Below are 17,697 nucleotides of genomic sequence, written 5' to 3'. Positions count from 1 at the left end.
GAAACTTTGCAAAATGATCAGAAATACAAGGAAAATTTAAATATTGGCCAAAAGGCAGCAGCTTGGCTAGCACTTTGCGGAAAAAACAAAATTCTGAAGAACTTTTTCTGGTAATAGAATTCTAGGTATAGAGAACGGTAAAAAAAGTCACATTTTTTGGACGGATATTATTTTAAAAAGCCAAAAATGTCTGAAATGATTCAAATAACAGAAATTTGGAAACTTTAACCAAAATTGGTTTGAAGGACGGTGAGATGTGAGTCAAACCTTCTCCGAAAGAACATTGATGATTTTTTAATCTGATTAGATTCCAGACACAGAACTTTTAAATGACATTTACATAAGCTTACAAAAACATTCATATAAAATTTTTAATTAAACAAAATTTTCAGGCTTTTCAAAAAGTTTGAACAACAATTAAAATTCAAATAGCTTCCGACTATTTCGGCCATAGCCAAAAATAACAATTTCACGCCTCGGTGAACGAAATAAAGTTGTGACAATCAATCTCGTTTGCAATGAGTATCAATAATTGCTATGTTGTGTAGTGGTAGTGGTGGTGGTGTTAGACTTGATGATTGGTAGCCTGCGTGTCATTTGTCTGAGGAGGCTCGTGAACGACATTCGGAGACAGTTCTCATTAAGCTGAGATCACACCAATGATGCTCTCTTTATCTATCTGTGACGAGCTTAAGACCTCAACGATGTTTACGCGTTGCTTGTCACCGTTCTTCGAGTAAGCTCTTCATTCACGGTTGAGAAACAATTTAAAGATCTCTCTACCACTCACACAATTGTTTAAGATAAATAGTTTATGGGCAGGCGAAGTTACTTTCAAGAGCAGTTCATGCCACCGCGTGAACGTTCCCCAAGAGCGCGTCAAGTGACATTAATAGTGGCGTGAACAAGTTTAAAAAATGGGCCAACGACTAGCCTGCTAACGTGTGCGTGTGAGTGTGGAGTGCTATATGGTCGTGTATTGTATTTATTATTATTAACAATAACTAGCTATAACCCAGGTGTGTTAGTTGATTGTGATTGGATGGTTAGGTGTTGGCCGTGAGCGGTGGTAGTGCACAAGTGAAGTCAGTTGAGTAGAGTTGATTTTATTAATTGGAGTGATTGCGAGTATTCAATTAACAAAGACAATCAACCAGGCCAATTATCAAATGTAGATAATTGGCCCTTGACACCTGAACACGTGAAGTTTTAATTAGATTGGAATTATTAACATTGTTTAATCAACGAATAGATACCTGAGCAGTATGAGCGGTGTGCTTGGCTAATGTACGATGTATACAAATAGTACACAAAACATAGTTGACGGACGATCTACGATGCCTAATAACAATAATTCTACATACTATAGTCGCTTTTCTGGCCATGCTCAATAAAACACGTATATTTGGACCACTGCTCTCTCAGCTATTATTAATCAAAAAGTAGTTTATGGTAGCCGCACGCTTGTGTACCTGTGGTAATGGTTATAAAGTTATAACTAAAAAGAGAGAGCGACTTTAACTGGTTTTAACACGAAACGTGTGAAAATGTGAGTGGATTTTAAGAGGCTCAATTAAATTTTTGGCCGAGAAGCAATAAGTTTTTCGTGAAAAAGCGAGAAGTGAAGCAATTAAAATGATTGTACTGTTCTGAGCACTTTTTCGAAAAGTTAATTACACCCGCACACTTGCTAGTCAATTCATTATAATCGTATAATTTATATGAGCAATTCATTTTTAGCACCTTTACGCGTAAACTAGCAGTACTTTACAATTGCAAATTAAATCATCAGATTCTGAACAAATCAACATTTTTAAAAGATACAAAAGCCATTCGAAAACTTTTCTGCAGGTACTTTAACAGATTTACCACCACCACCCTCACCACTAACCACTAGTTACTAGCACAACTATCAACACAAACAAACAAAAACAAAACAAACGCTCACACTTTCCAATAGTCCCTCAGATAACTTCCCACAAACCCAACTCCCCAAAGCATTCCCAAAATCCCTCAATCTGTCATTTTTCCCCGATAAAGCAAAAAACTAAAAGTTTTATAGTCTCGCGAATTTCCGCTCGTGGTCAGACAAGTTACATTGAAAGTCAGTGAGCATAAGATGCAATTTCGCGACCAAAAACAAAACCTTGTTTAGTCAATCACAATCAACAGTTTTCAGACAGAAAATATAAATTATAACTCCGTGGTACCTGAAGCGCAACAGAAACAATAACTCAATTCATTCAAAAGTCACAAAGTTGATAAAGTCACCGAACACAAAGAATGGACTCGAGTGGGAATAACTGGAACTTCAACTCTGGAATGCCAAATTTCATGAGTAACGCAGCAGCCGCGGCTTCCGCTGGATCTATGCAGTACACTGGGAACCCTGCAGGAGGGTCCTCTTTTAACTACCCTACACCCTCTTATATGCAGCAAGTTGCGGCAGGTAATTTAGAAACAACTTGGCGACTCGATCCTTTTTGAATAAAGATGTATATCAATTGAGATGCTTTCATCTTCAGCAGTGCTTGAGTCGTTCTATGTTCTTTTTTATGGAAAAAGAAAATTTTAAAATGTTTGAATCCCTGATTTTTAATAACTGAATTTTATGTTAAAACTGTCTGAAACTATTAAAGTTGCCATGCGATTGTTTAGTTGAAAGTACGCGGAATTCCAATTTTCCTTCAACAAACTTAAAAGAGCCCTTAACAAATGCCCTTCACGAAAACAAAGCTGCAAAACAGAACAGCAACGATACAAAGTTCTTAATACTCAAAATGACACTTGGTGTCTTCATTTTCTAATTCAACACTATTTTCGAAATCTGATTGTCTTTTTCCAGGAATGATACCCTCAGCAGTCAATGCAGCCATGTACAGTTCATCCCCTGGTGCCTGTGGCGGAATGAGCGGTGGATCCTCAGCTGGCACAACAGCAGCTACACACGGCTCATTTGCCGCCGGGAACTCGAGTGGAATTGTAGACGCCGGATTCCCCTCAGGCGCCTCATCTGCAATTCACGCCTTCGATGCTTTTGCTAGGCAGCAGCCAACTGCTTCAAATTGGTACAACGCTGCTAACAACCCAGGTCTCGCATGTAAGTCTGTTGACAAATATTACTCTTAATCAGGACCAATATGCAATGGGATTTCACTTCATACAGCAAACAACTACGCACAAAATTTTGAGCAAAGGTCAAGGCACTGTTTTCTGAGCAGGGATTTTTTGTTCTTTTATGTCTCGGCTTCCTTTAAGAAAAGCTAGTCATACCGGAGAGACTACATCAGTTTCACTTTTGGTGCATGTTAGATTAATAATTGACAAAACAGCCCGAGGTTACAGAAGCTGAAATATCTGCTCAAGTCTAATTAAATATTTTCAAAAGTTTTTGCAATTTTAGTTTCCAACTTGATGCGCAGTTCTGCGGCCGCTGCAGTTTACAACCCCATGACAGGTCTGGCCCTCTCTGGGTTCCCTGGAAACCCTAATGATCCAACCAAATTCTTCGGACTCGCTAATCGACGCAAAAGGCGCGTGTTGTTTACACAGGCACAGATACACGAGTTGGAACGAAGATTCCGACAACAGCGATATTTGACAGCAGCTGAACGTGAGAACTTAGCTCATTTGATTAATCTGAGTCCAACGCAAGTCAAGATTTGGTTCCAAAATCACCGATACAAGACAAAAAAATCCAAGCAAGCGTCACCCAATTCCAGTTCCAACTCATCACAAGGTAGCTCCAGCACAACACAGGATCACTCAAACAATCAACAAAGGAACAGCCAACAAGTAAACAATAATCAACAACCAATAAACAACCAACAATATATACAACAGGGTAACAAACCGCAAATTAAACGTCAGGAAAGTGATATTATAATTAAGAACCCCAAAGTCGAAGAAAACAACATGTCACCCATTCTTAATATGACTCTTAATGCCAAGCCCGAGAATTATTTGAATGACGTCATTGAACCAAACCCCGCACTTCCATCAAATGTGATTGGCGCAGAGTCCGACGGTCAAATGGACATATCGGCCAATAGCTTGGCAACAGCCAATCAGCTGCGCTCTGTAGCCGCGGCCAATCACAACTCTTTGTTAGCTTTCAATGCTGAAAACCTATCAACCTCTCAGTACGGACCAAACCCCATGTTTTAACCCATTGGATGATTACAAATTATTATGATGATTTTTTATATCTTTGAAGTATTTTTTAATAATCTGTGAACTTGACATATCAATCATTACCCCTTATCAAAAATGCTCGTGTATTATAAAATTTAGTTTCAGACAAAAAAGACTTCTCGCTATAATACTCAATTTATTTTTTCCTATTTGATGTATAAATGGAACGGAAAGGAAGCAGCTGTTTTAATCAAATTTCAATTCAAGCATGCTTTAATAATGCTTAGTTGACAACACAGCAAATTGTCCGCCAGGAAAAGAAAACCAGCTGTTTAAGCATTAGGAATGAGTCGCTGAATAAAATATCAGAGATGAAAGCATACCAACAGTAGATAACATGGAATGTTCTCATTGATGAACAAAATATCCATTTGGAGCCAGAAATTTCCTTTTTTTAGAACTCTACCAAAATTAGACGGGAAGTTCTTTTTGTGAACTCTATGAACCTGATCAGGACATAAAAAATAATGCGTTACAGCATTTAACTTTAACCAAATTTCACTCGAAGTCAAATCTCAAAATTTAACATATAAGTTTGAAACATTTTTTGCTCGGATAAGCTTTGACAAAAACTGAGCAAAAAAAAACAACACCAATAATTCCAATCTCAAAAGTACATTTCAAAGCTAATTAACACACAAATAGCAGCAACAAAACGAGAATGCTGGTGGCTCAAATTAGAAAGGAAAAAGCTGAAATCGCAGAGATTCACTCAACAAATTTAAGAAAGACCGATGTCAGAAATTTAATTTCTAATATTCACTCATTAATTTTTGAAACAATTTCTGACAAAAATAAGCGCTCAAAATTTCAGACTTTCATGAAGAAATTCAGGAGTTTACTTTGAAATCTTTTCAGTTTTGCATGTCCGCCCAGAATTTAATTTTATCCAGGGTCAAAAATTATTATTGTTCCGACCCCACTTAATGGCGGGGGACAATATACTCAAATGGGTTCATTTGTTCAGTCAATTTTCTCCTATCGCTATATTTATTGTAGAGAGTTGTGTGTGGTATCACAAGAAAGCCGTTCAAGCGTAGAATTGAGAATTATAAAAATGGTTTTTCGCGATTTCGTTTTTTTTCGACGAATTAAAGAGGTTCAAATTTTTGAGAACATATGATGTTTGACGTGATTTTGTACATTTATAGCATCATTTTTTGCTCAATTTTTGGGTAGATTTTGAATTATTTTGCATCAAACTGTTTTTTCAAAAACAATTTTTTTGCTAAAATATGGAAGAACTACGCGTTCTTTTAATAGACGATCATTGATAAAAGTTTTCTTGTTTTCATTCAAAAGTGTTTGAATTGCATGTTCTTTTAAATTAATTTTTTGTCAATTATAGACCATCAATTTTTAGATCACATATCAATTAATTAAAAATCTCATTTCCGTCAATATGAGATCCAATGAACACCTATTTTGTTTTCAGAGAAGAGTTTATGGTTTTATGGTTGCGACAACCAAAAATGGTTATCGTAAAATTTAACCGAATTTTGCCTGCTTTTAGCACTTTCTGAAGTATAATGAGCGAATCTCATTAAATGAAAGGGCAATTGGTTTCCTAAAGATAATTAGGTTAAACAAACTAATGCTTTGAGTTGATACTTAATGGTTATTATGAGTATGAAATTTATTTGCGAAATAATATGAGACTTTGAACTGTACTCCCTTTATAAACATTTCTATGAGCTGCTTGGTCACTGTGTCCCATATAGTTTTTGCTGACACCAGAAAAAAAATCTGGTTAGTGGTTTTATGAATTAACTGTTAACTTAATGACGTTGAATTTTGGCTGTTTGTTCAAATGTTTGGGTCTTTTTTGAAGTCTTTTCACATTATCACAGCATTGACAGAAAATAAGGCCCATAATATTGAGAGAAAAAAGCTCAATCGAATAGAGAATGATTAATGTTTTTAATGTCTTCGACACTATCTTCTGATTTTATTTCTATTTGAACTTTTCCTCTCTGATCGTTTGTTGTTTTTTTCGAGGTCGCAGAAGCTAATCTGATTCCTGGCAGTTCTCACTGGTGTCTTTCGAGCTAAAAATTATCTTATATGCTCACTGCTGAAAAATATTAGTTTTAATGGCTTTTACATAACTTTAAGACAGGAGTTTTCTTAAAAATGTTACTTGTTTGATATTTCTTATAAACTTTGATTCTTTTGAGTTTTGTCAAAATATCACAATAATGGCATATCCAGTTTTTATTAACATAAGGCTCAATTGAAGATATTCATTTTTTTGAATAGCTTGTTTTTTAATGGCTTCGACCATTTTCTCGCAATTTTAATTGAATTTCTGGTTTTTGCCGGTAGATGTAGTTCTTTTGGTCATAAGAGGCATTCTAACTAATGGCAGGTTTCATTAGCTTTATTTTTACGTTTAGTTGAAATTATTCTATTCTGTCAAATGCCAGCTAATCTTTATTAATTAACTTCGCTCGTTTTTGAAAAATTATAATTTTTGTGAACCATGCCCTTTCGTTCTTTTCGTCTACCTGAGTATTAGCCTCCTCAAAGGGAGATCTAGTCCAATTTCTTGAGATCAAAACTTTAACTTCTCTGTGGCTTTTATGCTGTAACCGATGTAGATGACTTGGACACCCGGGTATTTAATAAAAGTTGTGAATGATGTGTTCAAAATATATTTTTTAAATTGTTTTTTAACGTATACCCTTTAAGGAAAGGTCCCATTGAATCTTAAGTTTTATACTAGCCGAAATGAAATATAAAAAACACTTGAATTAATAATATACAATATTCAATTGATACCTAAGATTTCAATAGCATAAAGATTTTAATAGTTTCAAGTGTTTTTGTAAGTTGCTTGTAAACTTTTGAGTATCTCTGTTTCTGCAGTTAATTTGTAGTCCTGTCTCATGACATAGTCTCAGCAAGGATGGGTATTGTTTTCTTAAGGAGCTATAAAAAAAATCACAAATTTGTTATTGTAATGCAAATGCTTTTTAAGACTTTGAAATTTTCTGTTTCAGAAAATTCAATGGATTTTTGAAGTTTCTTGTTTTTGATAACTTGTTTCTTGTTTTTGATAACTTGTTTTCTAGTCTTATCAAGGCTAACTCACATCTGCTTTCTTGTTAAGAACGAGTAATTTTGTTTACTTGAGCTTTTATCTGGTCGTATTTTGACTTTGCTACTAAACGATACTAAAATTAGATATTGAGCTTCCGCCGTAAAAGTGTATTTTTATGTTTATTTTGTTAACTTTTTTGTAGTCTTCCTACTGGCAGGTTTCGAACAATTGGGAACATTTTTTCGTTTTTTGTCGGCAGTTAAGTAAAAATGTGGATGAGCGGGGTTGGAACATTATGTGCGAACGCACATTACCGAGCCTCCTTGTTACATTTCAATGATAATTTTTGCGTAACGGTTGCAAAACATTGCAGCTAAAAACCAACAGCGTAAAATCTCTTATTGATACCTATATATTGGTCATGTCTCCGTCATCTTTCAATCCAGCAGAGAAAAAACGTAAAGTGCTATTCAAAAACTCGCAGGTTATGAAATAAAAAAATGATATGCTGTAACATTATGGTATTTTTTAAAAGATCAAAGAAAGCAATAGTAAAAGGAGTACTTTATGCATTTTATCTTAACATAAACCGACAAATGTAGGAAAAATTGCTCCAGAATGATAGGCGAGGCAATTTAAATGATGCGCTGTAGCCTAGATAAATTTCTTTATGGGTGCAAAAATCTTCGCCACAACCAGAAAAGTGAATAAAAGAGCGCAAATGTTTGAGATCAAGTTAACGTCATTTACAGATTAAATAATTTATGAATGAGTGATTTCAATTACATTTCCATTCGTCAATCACATAAGTGCTCTCACATAAAAATTACCGTTTTGCTGACTGTCTTTCCATCCAAAATTGATTATGAAAGGAAGGCAAACAAATCCCAGCAGCTTCCCGTCATTACTACGTCAGTTCCCATTGATAGCCTGCTAAATTGTCCATGAATCCAATTAAAATTCCAAATTTCGAATAACTAACAAATTTGTTGCACAAAGACTTAAGTTGAACGGCAACCAACAGTAGTTCGAAACAGTAGTTCATATCGACAGAATTTGGGACCCATGTCCACAAGATTGAACGTAAGACAATCTATTATTAGTGAGATGACTAAATAATATCAAAAGATTCTTTACAGGTTCTGCTTTTGCCTGACTTCAATCAACTCCGTCCAAAACCTTACAAAATCAATTTAAAAAAACTTTCAATACGGCAATTTACCTGCTCAAATAAATTTATAGTTGATTGTAGTTCACTTTTTCGGCCAGAGACTTCAGTGGTAAATACAATTAGTAACTAACAAACAGCAGCTCCATATTATATATGACGAAATTCAATTATAAACTCATCGTAAAAACTGAAATAAACCGACTAATGTCGGAAGAACTGCTCTTTAACGACAGGCGAAGCAATTTAATTCAGGGGCTGTAGCCTAAATCAATTTTTCTTTATGGGTGCAAAGATATGGCCACGCCGGGATTCGAACCGTGGACCTCCCGATCCCTCACCAAACGCACTGCCCACTCGCCTATCAGTCCCTTCTTTTCGCTATGCTGCAATCGATTTCATATTAGCAACAAGCTTTACTTCAGAGTGAGAACCATAAAGATCATTCAAAAATGAAGAACAAAAGCGTGAAAAAGTCACTTGGGAAGTTAAAGAATGTTCTAGAAGAGCACAAAAATTGTCAAGCGAAAAATTTACATAAAAGAATAACATGTTTACAATAATTGCTACGAACTTCGTTCGAGAACAATTAAACATCAAAACTACTCTGAAAACAAAAATTTTCCATCTATTACTGTATGATTCATCAGTTTAATCAGCTTTGGTCAATTTCTCTTAACATTAAAAACGATCTTTATCTTATATGGCCGGACCAATGAATTTTCAAAAGTTAAATACTTGATTAGGTATTACAACGAAAAGTTTTGGTCACTGCTGTGCGCCTGCTTAAAATCATCGTTTAAAAAACCAATACATTTTAACCAATACATAAACTAATAATGGATCCTATTGCAAGCAGGAATTTGTCATTCTGCTTTCTGCAATCTTTTTACATTGATTTTGATTTATTAGATCATTGACATCGCTTAAAAAAATGCTCCGAAATAAAATTCGCAGCAAATCGAAGTTAAGTGTCGCTATGTAAAATATTTTGAGAGCCAACGGCGAAGAGAAGGGAGCTTTAATGAAGACACCGCTGTTGAAACATTTTTCCGAAAAAGGGTGAAATAAGCACAAATGTAAACAAGATCTTTTACAAAACAATCAAAAAATTAGAAAAGAAACCAGAAGATAGTTATAAATATATCAAAGAATATTCAACAAAAAAGCATACCTGTCAAATTGCCGGAAAATAGCCGACATTAATTCCCATTTACGCGATTGGGAATGAAAGAACAGAAAAAATGAAAAATTGATTTTTGTACAGAACACATTTATAAAGTGCCAACTTTATTTTAATTTGTAAACAGGCACCCTCCTGTTTGATATTGGGATGATACATTAAGTAATATTATCAATAACAAAAAGCGTTAGAGATGGTAACTAAAACACAAAGAGTTCAGGTAGGGGCATCTGAAATTGGGCTTTATGGTTTTATCCTGCTTCTATTTTTGATTTCGTTTTTAGGCATATACTCTGTTCATTGTAGATTGCGGTTTCAAAACAGCTGTTTCGTAAGATTCCTGTTTCATTTAGATTGCTGTTTCAGAATTGCTGTTTCACAATGCGAGGATACATTACATACTATTGTATATCACAAAAAACGTTAGAGATGGCAACTGAAACAAATAAACAAACTTCAAGGAGCGGTTATCTGAACTTGGGCGTTATGGATTTATGTTTCTATTTTTGATTTCGTTTTTCGGCATTGATTCTCTACATTTTAGATTGCTCTGCGGAGCAACTGCTGTCTAAAAGCATTTTCAGCAGAATGAAAGAAGAAGTGAAATAGTGTAAAGCAAAACAAAGTTTTATCCGAAGAAGTAACAAAAAATAGACCCACTGTCATAGCCGGCACAGAAAATTAGGGCAGCTATCAATTAAAATATCAAAGATCTGTAATATAACCGATTAACGTCGGGCGAATTGCTCTCAAACTACCAGCGAGCGGTTGGCTTCTTCAGTAGCTAGCCACGGTTTAGTGAGGCTAGCTTCAGATTAATTGAAGGAGCGCAAGGTGAAGGCAGCGAGGGTGCACCGTAGCGGGGGTTCAAAAGTGGATGGGGAGGACTGATGTGGGGGCGGTGGGTGGGTGGGGTGTAATATCAATTTCTAAGGACCGCCCCTTACACCATAAGTATAAGTCTCCAAAACAGTTTCTGTTAATCGCATACTTGAAGACTAGTGGGCTGAACGGCTCTAAGAGAAGTTAATTCAAACTGGGTGCTACCTCTTTATGCCGTTTCTGAAGACAAAAGTCAAATGGCTCAGACAAAAAATCGGCCAAGCGAAAAATTGCAAAAAAGAGACAAACAGGATTAGTATATTTGCTTGAAATTGCTTTTGAGAGCAATTAACAATGATTTCCTAAAAAGTGCCTGTTGAGTCATGGATGATAAAAAAACAATTGTACTAGAACTCATTGTTAATGAAGACCAGAGATGATGACCTTACGCTACATAACAGCAGCTGCAGTGCGGCAGCAACAAAAAGAGAGATAGTGAGAGAGAGAGAGATAAAACGTGAACGAGAAGGAGAAGGAAAGGAACGCCAGCCAATAGAGAGAGAAAGAGAGATAGGAATAATTTCCATGATGAGATTCGACTCTGCAACTTTTAGTTTTCTAGCCTTGTAAGTAAATAACAATAGAAAAAAACTGAAAAAGGCAAAATTAAAAAAGTTTTCACATTCGCACTAAAAAAGTTCAAAACCATTTTGTCTCAAAAGTTCTGTCAAGTGAACCATCTCCGAGACTTCCAAAGTTTCTTTGGCCAGTAATGGTCGTTAAACTCAGAAAAGGAGAAAAAACATTGAAACACTATGAAAACAATTGCAAATTTTAACAAAATCTTAAATTCAAGATATTATTACCTTAAGAACCATTTCATTGTCAAGAGACTATCCAGTATCCCTGTTTCAAGTCTAAAATAGTTTCACTGGCTCAAAGATCCATACACTTGGACAATGAAAAATTGCTAATACTGGAGTCGTAAAAAATTTATCACCATCTCATTAACTCTAGAAACTATGAAGCAGCTTATCATCAAACCTTGGAGGAGGTCCCAGGGCCCCTGGTGCCGGAAAAAACTCAAAAACAAGAAAAATGCAAATAATTTAAAAAAATTGCTTAAATTCGTGAAATTAAAATCTTGAAGAACATTTCATTACATCTATAAACTAGTTTTAAAAAAATTGCTGAATCTTGTGATATTAAAAAGTTGAAAAATAATCCATGACCAGCAAAAATTTTCCTGTAACTTATTATCAAACCCTGACGGAGGTTTTCTGACCCTTGAGGCTCGAAAAGCCTGAATAATGACTAAAAATGTCAAACATAGCCTGCAGATTGCCTGAAAATAGCCGCGAAAGACGCTTGGGGCCTTGCATGAATTGAAACAACTAAATAGATTAGATTGACAGATCAACAACCAGTCCTTTAACAGACCACTAGACTTTTTGGGTTAGCTTTGGACTGTCATTTTTGAGACACATAAGCTCTACACGGAGAAAGCCCTAATAGGACTTTTCATAACTAGGCTCTTTTCCGTTTGTGCCCCCTCAGCTTAGTGGGCGCATATTATTTGCACCCCTCAGATGCACGTACAATATTTTTTACATAATGACCTACTATGTAATGGCACGTGCTCAGTAACTGGGGGCGCATAACGTACTGGGTCCACAAACCGAGAAGATCGCAAAATTAATATTCGAAATCAAGAACTCAAGACTCTAATAATCAAGAATTAGGGCATTTGGCACTACTTAGATGCACACTATTGACCTTTAACAAGTAAATGTTCAGAAAGTTTAAAGTTCCATAAGTGAGTTCAGAAGTCATTTTTTTGAGTGAGGTAAGTCATTGGAAACGTCAATTCCAAGATGTCAGGGTAAGACGAAACAAAAATCTGTTAGACAAAGCAAAAAAAATTAGGAGCGCTATAATAGCCGCCTGGAATTGAGGACGCGGCTATTAAAAAATTGAAAAATGGCAAAAAATTGTTAAAAATAGGAAAAAGTTCGTTATGTTATAGTCTTGCAAGACATTCCATTACATATAGAAATTAAATAGTAGCCTATTTTCAAACCCTATAGAGGAGGTTCCTTGACTCTTGAGGCTAAAAACCTAAAAAACGACAAAAATTTTCAAAAAAACTTGAAAAGCAAGTTTTATAAAAAAAATTGCTAAAAATTGTGACATTAAAAAGCTGAAAAACTATTCCATGGTTGATAAAAATTTGTCAGTAACTTATTATCTAACCCCTTAAGATGTTTACTGGCCCCAGGGTCTGGAAAGACCTGAATAAGGAAAAATAAAAAGGAACAATTGAAAATTTCACGTTTTGTGAAAAACTCGGGATGGTAAAAGGTTGCAACCATTCCATTACCACTAAAACTATGCAGCAGCCTATTATTAAAACTTAGAGGAGGTTCCACGACACCTAGGGCTAAAAAAATTTTAAAAAAATCAAAATTTTCAAAAAGCTTGAAAAAAATTGTATAATAGAATAAATTTGCGTGTTTTTAGCGAGCGGTTGTTCGTCAGTAGCTAGAAACGGGGAAAAGACCGACAGGACTAATATAATTGCTACAAACTTCGTTCGAGAGCGATTAATAATTTTCGCATTTTAAACTGTTATTTCTTTATTCTTTAACAAAAAGTCAAATTTTCTGTTTTTCATTCTAAAAGAATCAGCTAAAATTATAAATTATTTCAACTTTTTCTTACTTCTTCCCTGCATATGAGAAACTAAAAAAGTGCATTAAAAAGAAACCAGCGCTCTGAACACAAGCATACAGAACACTTTAAAACTATAGCACTTACAATAAATTTTGCTATCCAAGTCCAGGCATTTTAAATAAGACAATAACATTTCCATTTGATATCACAAATTTTGTAGATAGTCAAATCCAAATTGATTACTACTAGGCATGAGCTCAAAACTTTTTTTAGCGCCACGAAACGAACTCTTGCAAAGACTGCTTTTCCGCCTCATTTGCTCATTTTAAACATAGCAGGACCAAACTATTGGTAAAACGAGCAAAAATAATTGAGGGATCAACAGAGTAGTCCATAATGTAAAACAGAAAGCTTAATTTTAGTAGACCCACATTATCCTTGAAAAGTATAGAAGACCATTAGCAAGCACAGAAGTCGTACAGCTAGGATGACAAACTTTTTTATTCGAGCCGTAGACTGGTGAAATCCAATAATAAAACTGCGGTATCTATAGCCACCATATTTTTCCCAGTTCCTTGACAAGCCATTTACGTCACTCAAATAGCTCAAAACTCCACTCTATGGAAATATTTCTGGACACAACATAGAGGATATAAAAATTGTCCAGCTCCAGTTAGAGGATCAACAAATCATTCAATGTTCAAATTACTGCTTTAAACTCAAGTGTGCGAAATTAACATTTTTTCCCACTTAGAATTTGGTTCGCATAAAAAATACACATATGAGATTGATGCAACCAAAATTGTACAGCACCTTTAAGCAAAGACACATTGACGCTACGATCTTTGGTTGCTATCATTCTTAAATATTACACCAAAGCACCGAGCAAGGCAATCCTTTGCTCGTTTGGAAACCTTACTGCGGTGGCAGAGTACAACCCGATTTCGGAAACGGAAGACGGTTGCCAATGTCCAAACAAAATCAAAGGAGAATGTCCGGGTTTTTGGGAGAGTGCCCCATCGATCCAGTGGATAGGCGGCACCTTCTTCTCAAAGCTGGAGATATAGAAACCAATCCCGGACCATATCCATGCGGTGCCTGCAATAGAAACGTGACAAACCGAGACTATTCTATTCTCTGCAGAGACTGCCGGTTATGGTTCCACAGGAAGTGCGTCAGGATGACGATAAAGGAGATCTTGGACCACGACAACTGGAGTTGGCATTGCGGATGCACGCCCGTGGCCACGAAGGAGTTTGTGAAACAGAAACAACCAATGAACGAACTCCGCATACTCCAATTGAACATCTGTGGTTTACGATCCAAGTGTACTATCCTGATGAAACTTATCGAGGAATGCCAGGCCGACATCGTCCTTCTACAAGAGACGAAGCTCACCGAAAAAGACGACCTTCCGTCTGCCCTGAAGAGTTGGACGCCATATCGAAGAGACAGAAAGATCCACACAAGTGGCACCACCCAACCTCAAGGAGGAGTACTGACGCTAGTTCGCCCGGGATTAGGCTCCGAACCCATCAAGGATTTAGATCTGCCTAACAGCGCAGCGTTGGAAAATGTCGGTACACGCATTCTCAGGGACGGACGGAGTCAGGATATCTGGAACCTCTATCGCCCCCCAACGAGAACTTCAGACGGGAGAGACGGATCACTCTACAGTTCCCGCTAGCCGAAAAATGCCGGAGTCATTGCAGGTGATTTCAACGCCCATGGTTTCTGGGAAACGACCAACGAAGCAGACCCAAACGGCGATGAAATCGAAGAGTGGTTAGTCAGTGCGAAATGGATGGCCCTCAACAACGGTCAGAGTACCCGGATATCAGGAGCCTCAGAGACAGCTCCAGACCTCACACTGATTCCCAGCCACTCAGCTGCTTTTGCGGATTGGAGTGTCCTGGAGACAATCGGGTCTGATCACCTTCCGCTCCTCACCGTCCTGCACCCTACCAAATGTCATCGCAAAAAGCAAAAGAGGCACCACAACTTTCTGAAGCTCGACATAGGCAGCTACCAGAAGAAGATTCAGGAGCTCCTCGAAGAAGTGTCTACCCAGAGTGACCCGAGCCTAGAGCACGAGATCAAAATCTTCTCAGGTCTCCTTCTCGAAGCTGCTAAATGTTCTTCTCCTCTCACCAGTAACCGTAAAAAGAAAATGTGGTGGAGTAAAGAGTGCCAAAAGGCCAGAACCGACTGCAGAAAGGCCTTCCGAGCTATGAGAAACCAGCCTTCAGAAAGCAATCGCCTCGAGTATCAACACATGAGAGACAAAATGCAGAAGACCATCACTAACAGCAAGTCTCTCGCTTGGAAGGAGTTCGTGTCTGAACTGAACCCGCGCACACCAACGTCCAAAGTATGGTCAACCTTGCGCAGCCTCGACGGCAGAAGTAAGACAGGACTCCCTGATGTGCCGATCACCCAGGGTGGCAAAAAAGCAACCACAGATCTGGAGAAAGCTACCTTGGCTGTGAAAACGTACGCCTCAGTCAGCAGAGTGAAAATTCCGAGGGAGGTTTCAAAGGCAGCCTACTGCAAAGTAAGAGCGGCATTGAAGAGACCAAAATCATCCGAGATGGACCGTCATTTCAGTATAGCGGAGATGCGGGAGGCCCTTAGAGAAACAAAGTTGAAGAGTCCCGGGGAAGACAGAATCCACCCGATTCTACTCAAAAGTCTACCGGAGGAAGGCCTGTCGATCCTGCTTGGTATACTGAAGAGAAGCTGGACAGAAGGCAGAGTGCCAGCCGTTTGGCGACAGGCTCTTATAATCCCAGTGCTGAAGAAGAAAAAGCCTGCATCTGTGATAAAGAGCTACCGTCCGGTGTCGTTGCTGTCAGCCATTGCAAAGCTGGCTGAAAAAATGGTCTTCAATCGCCTCCTTAACTGGGCCTTAAAAGAGGGCCATATACCAGACCAACAGTCTGGGTTTAGACCGGGACGTTCCACTGTCGATGCTCTGACCAGTATAGCGCAGAGAGCATTCAACAACCTGCAAAAGAAACTGAGGACTCTACTGGTGGCAATCGACCTGAAAGCTTGAAAGCTGCGTTTGATAGAGTCTGGCGAGGAGGGCTGCTAATGGATCTTGCTGAAATGCAGCTCCCTGTGACCTGTCTCCGGTGGATCCGTTCGTTCCTGTCCGATCGCCGTGCAGCTGTTAAATGGAACGAGACTAAGAGCCGAAAAGTGGTCTTCTCAGAAGGGGTTCCCCAAGGTAGCCCGCTCTCCCCGCTTTTGTTCGTTTTGGGGACGTCGAAGTTGATTCGAGAAGTCACCGAAACTTCAAATGTCACTGTGGATGTGTATGCGGACGACATTACCTTCCATCTCGGAACCCAAAGCCCTGAAGATGGGGCACGCGAGATGCAGAAAGCACTTTCTACACTCGAATCATGGGCCAACCGTTTCTGTATGGAGATCAGTACGGAGAAAACGGAGGCGGTTGTGTTCTCTTTGGACCCTAGAGAAACCGGCGGCAAGTCCAAACCCCCACTTCAGCTCTGCGATGCACCAGGGAAATACTCGAAGAACCCAAAGATCTTGGGCATCGAATTTGACCCCCAATGTACCTTCACCAAGCAAGCCGATACGTCAGCTAAGAGCCTCAGAGGGAGACTTCAAATCCTTCAATGCCTGGAAGGAAAATCCTGGGGTCCACGAGCTTCGGATCTTCGAAGACTTTACGTCAGCTACGTCAGGCCAGGAGGCCTTTATGGAATTGGAACGTGGGGTAGCTTCCTCACAGACACCGCGTTATCAAAATTGGAATCCTGCAACACAAGAGCGTCTCGCATCATAACTGGACTTCCTGCGGGCACTAATGCGGTGTACAGCAGAGTCGAGGCCGACCTACCCACCATCAAGCAAGTAATTGAAGAAGAAGCTGCCAAATCTTTCTCGAAGTACTCAGAAATGTCGAGAAATAACCACCTTCGGGAGCTCACTTTGCCGCCACCAAGGAAACGTCTGAAATCGAGGGGAGCAACACAGTTCAGGCAGGACTGGTGGTCAGCTGGCTCTGGATACTGCAACACGATTGGAATCAGCCACCCAAGCGAAACAAAAGACAAGATTCAACGAGAACGAGACAGAAGGAAAAGACAAGATTACGACCAACATCGAAAGGAAAACTCTGACTACCATCGGTTCTGCGGCGGGGTACAACCTCCCCATTGCTCCACACTTAGCAGATCGGAAGAAGTACTACTGCATAAGCTTCGAGTGAACAGATGGGAACAACTGCAGGAATGCAAACACCGATTCGGCAAGTCAGACTCAGCTCTCTGTCCTCATTGCTCTGAGGAGGACGAGACGGCAATTCACTATCTCCTACGCTGCCCCAAATGGCAAGAAGCACGACTCTCCAATGGAATTGATGTTGGGGACCCTTTCAAAAGCCCAACGAATGTTTCACAATTCGCGAAGGACACTGGAATTTTCAATTCCTCCGCATAAATCAACAGCGGACTCCTACAGAAACAGAAACAGAACAGAACAGCAAGGCAATCACAGTCTGTCAACGGTGTTTGCAAAAATTAAAAATTTTTATTTTTGCTTTTTTCAAATCTTTTACAGAAAAATTTTCACAAAAACTCA

The 17,697-nt window shown here is 38.3% G+C and overlaps 2 protein-coding genes across 3 annotated transcripts in view; one reads left to right on the top strand and one right to left on the bottom strand.

Annotated features, from left to right (window-relative positions):
* Positions 1 to 17,697, bottom strand: part of LOC142342905 (argininosuccinate synthase-like) — a 251,670-nt gene that overhangs the window by 38,378 nt on the left and 195,595 nt on the right. The gene's annotated exons all lie outside the window — the stretch shown is intronic.
* LOC142342903 (uncharacterized) lies at positions 943 to 4,348 on the top strand. The gene is made up of 3 exons (XM_075394565.1): positions 943 to 2,449; positions 2,846 to 3,100; positions 3,404 to 4,348. Exons 1-3 carry the CDS (start codon positions 2,284 to 2,286, stop codon positions 4,165 to 4,167), a joined length of 1,185 nt encoding a protein of 394 aa, XP_075250680.1. The 5' UTR covers positions 943 to 2,283; the 3' UTR covers positions 4,168 to 4,348.

The sequence above is a fragment of the Convolutriloba macropyga genome, chromosome 7, assembly GCF_964194025.1.
Source record: "Convolutriloba macropyga chromosome 7, txConMacr16.3, whole genome shotgun sequence".
Lineage (NCBI taxonomy): Eukaryota > Metazoa > Xenacoelomorpha > Acoela > Convolutidae > Convolutriloba > Convolutriloba macropyga.
This window is presented reverse-complemented; position numbering and strand designations above follow the sequence as displayed.

Coding starts and splice junctions, on each gene's coding strand:
- LOC142342903 (XM_075394565.1), top strand. CDS start 2,284: ATGGACTCGAGTGGGAATAACTGGAACTTCAACTCTGGAATGCCAAAT. Junction 2,450..2,845: donor TATGCAGCAAGTTGCGGCAG/GTAATTTAGAAA, acceptor GTCTTTTTCCAG/GAATGATACCCTCAGCAGTC. Junction 3,101..3,403: donor TAACAACCCAGGTCTCGCAT/GTAAGTCTGTTG, acceptor TTGCAATTTTAG/TTTCCAACTTGATGCGCAGT.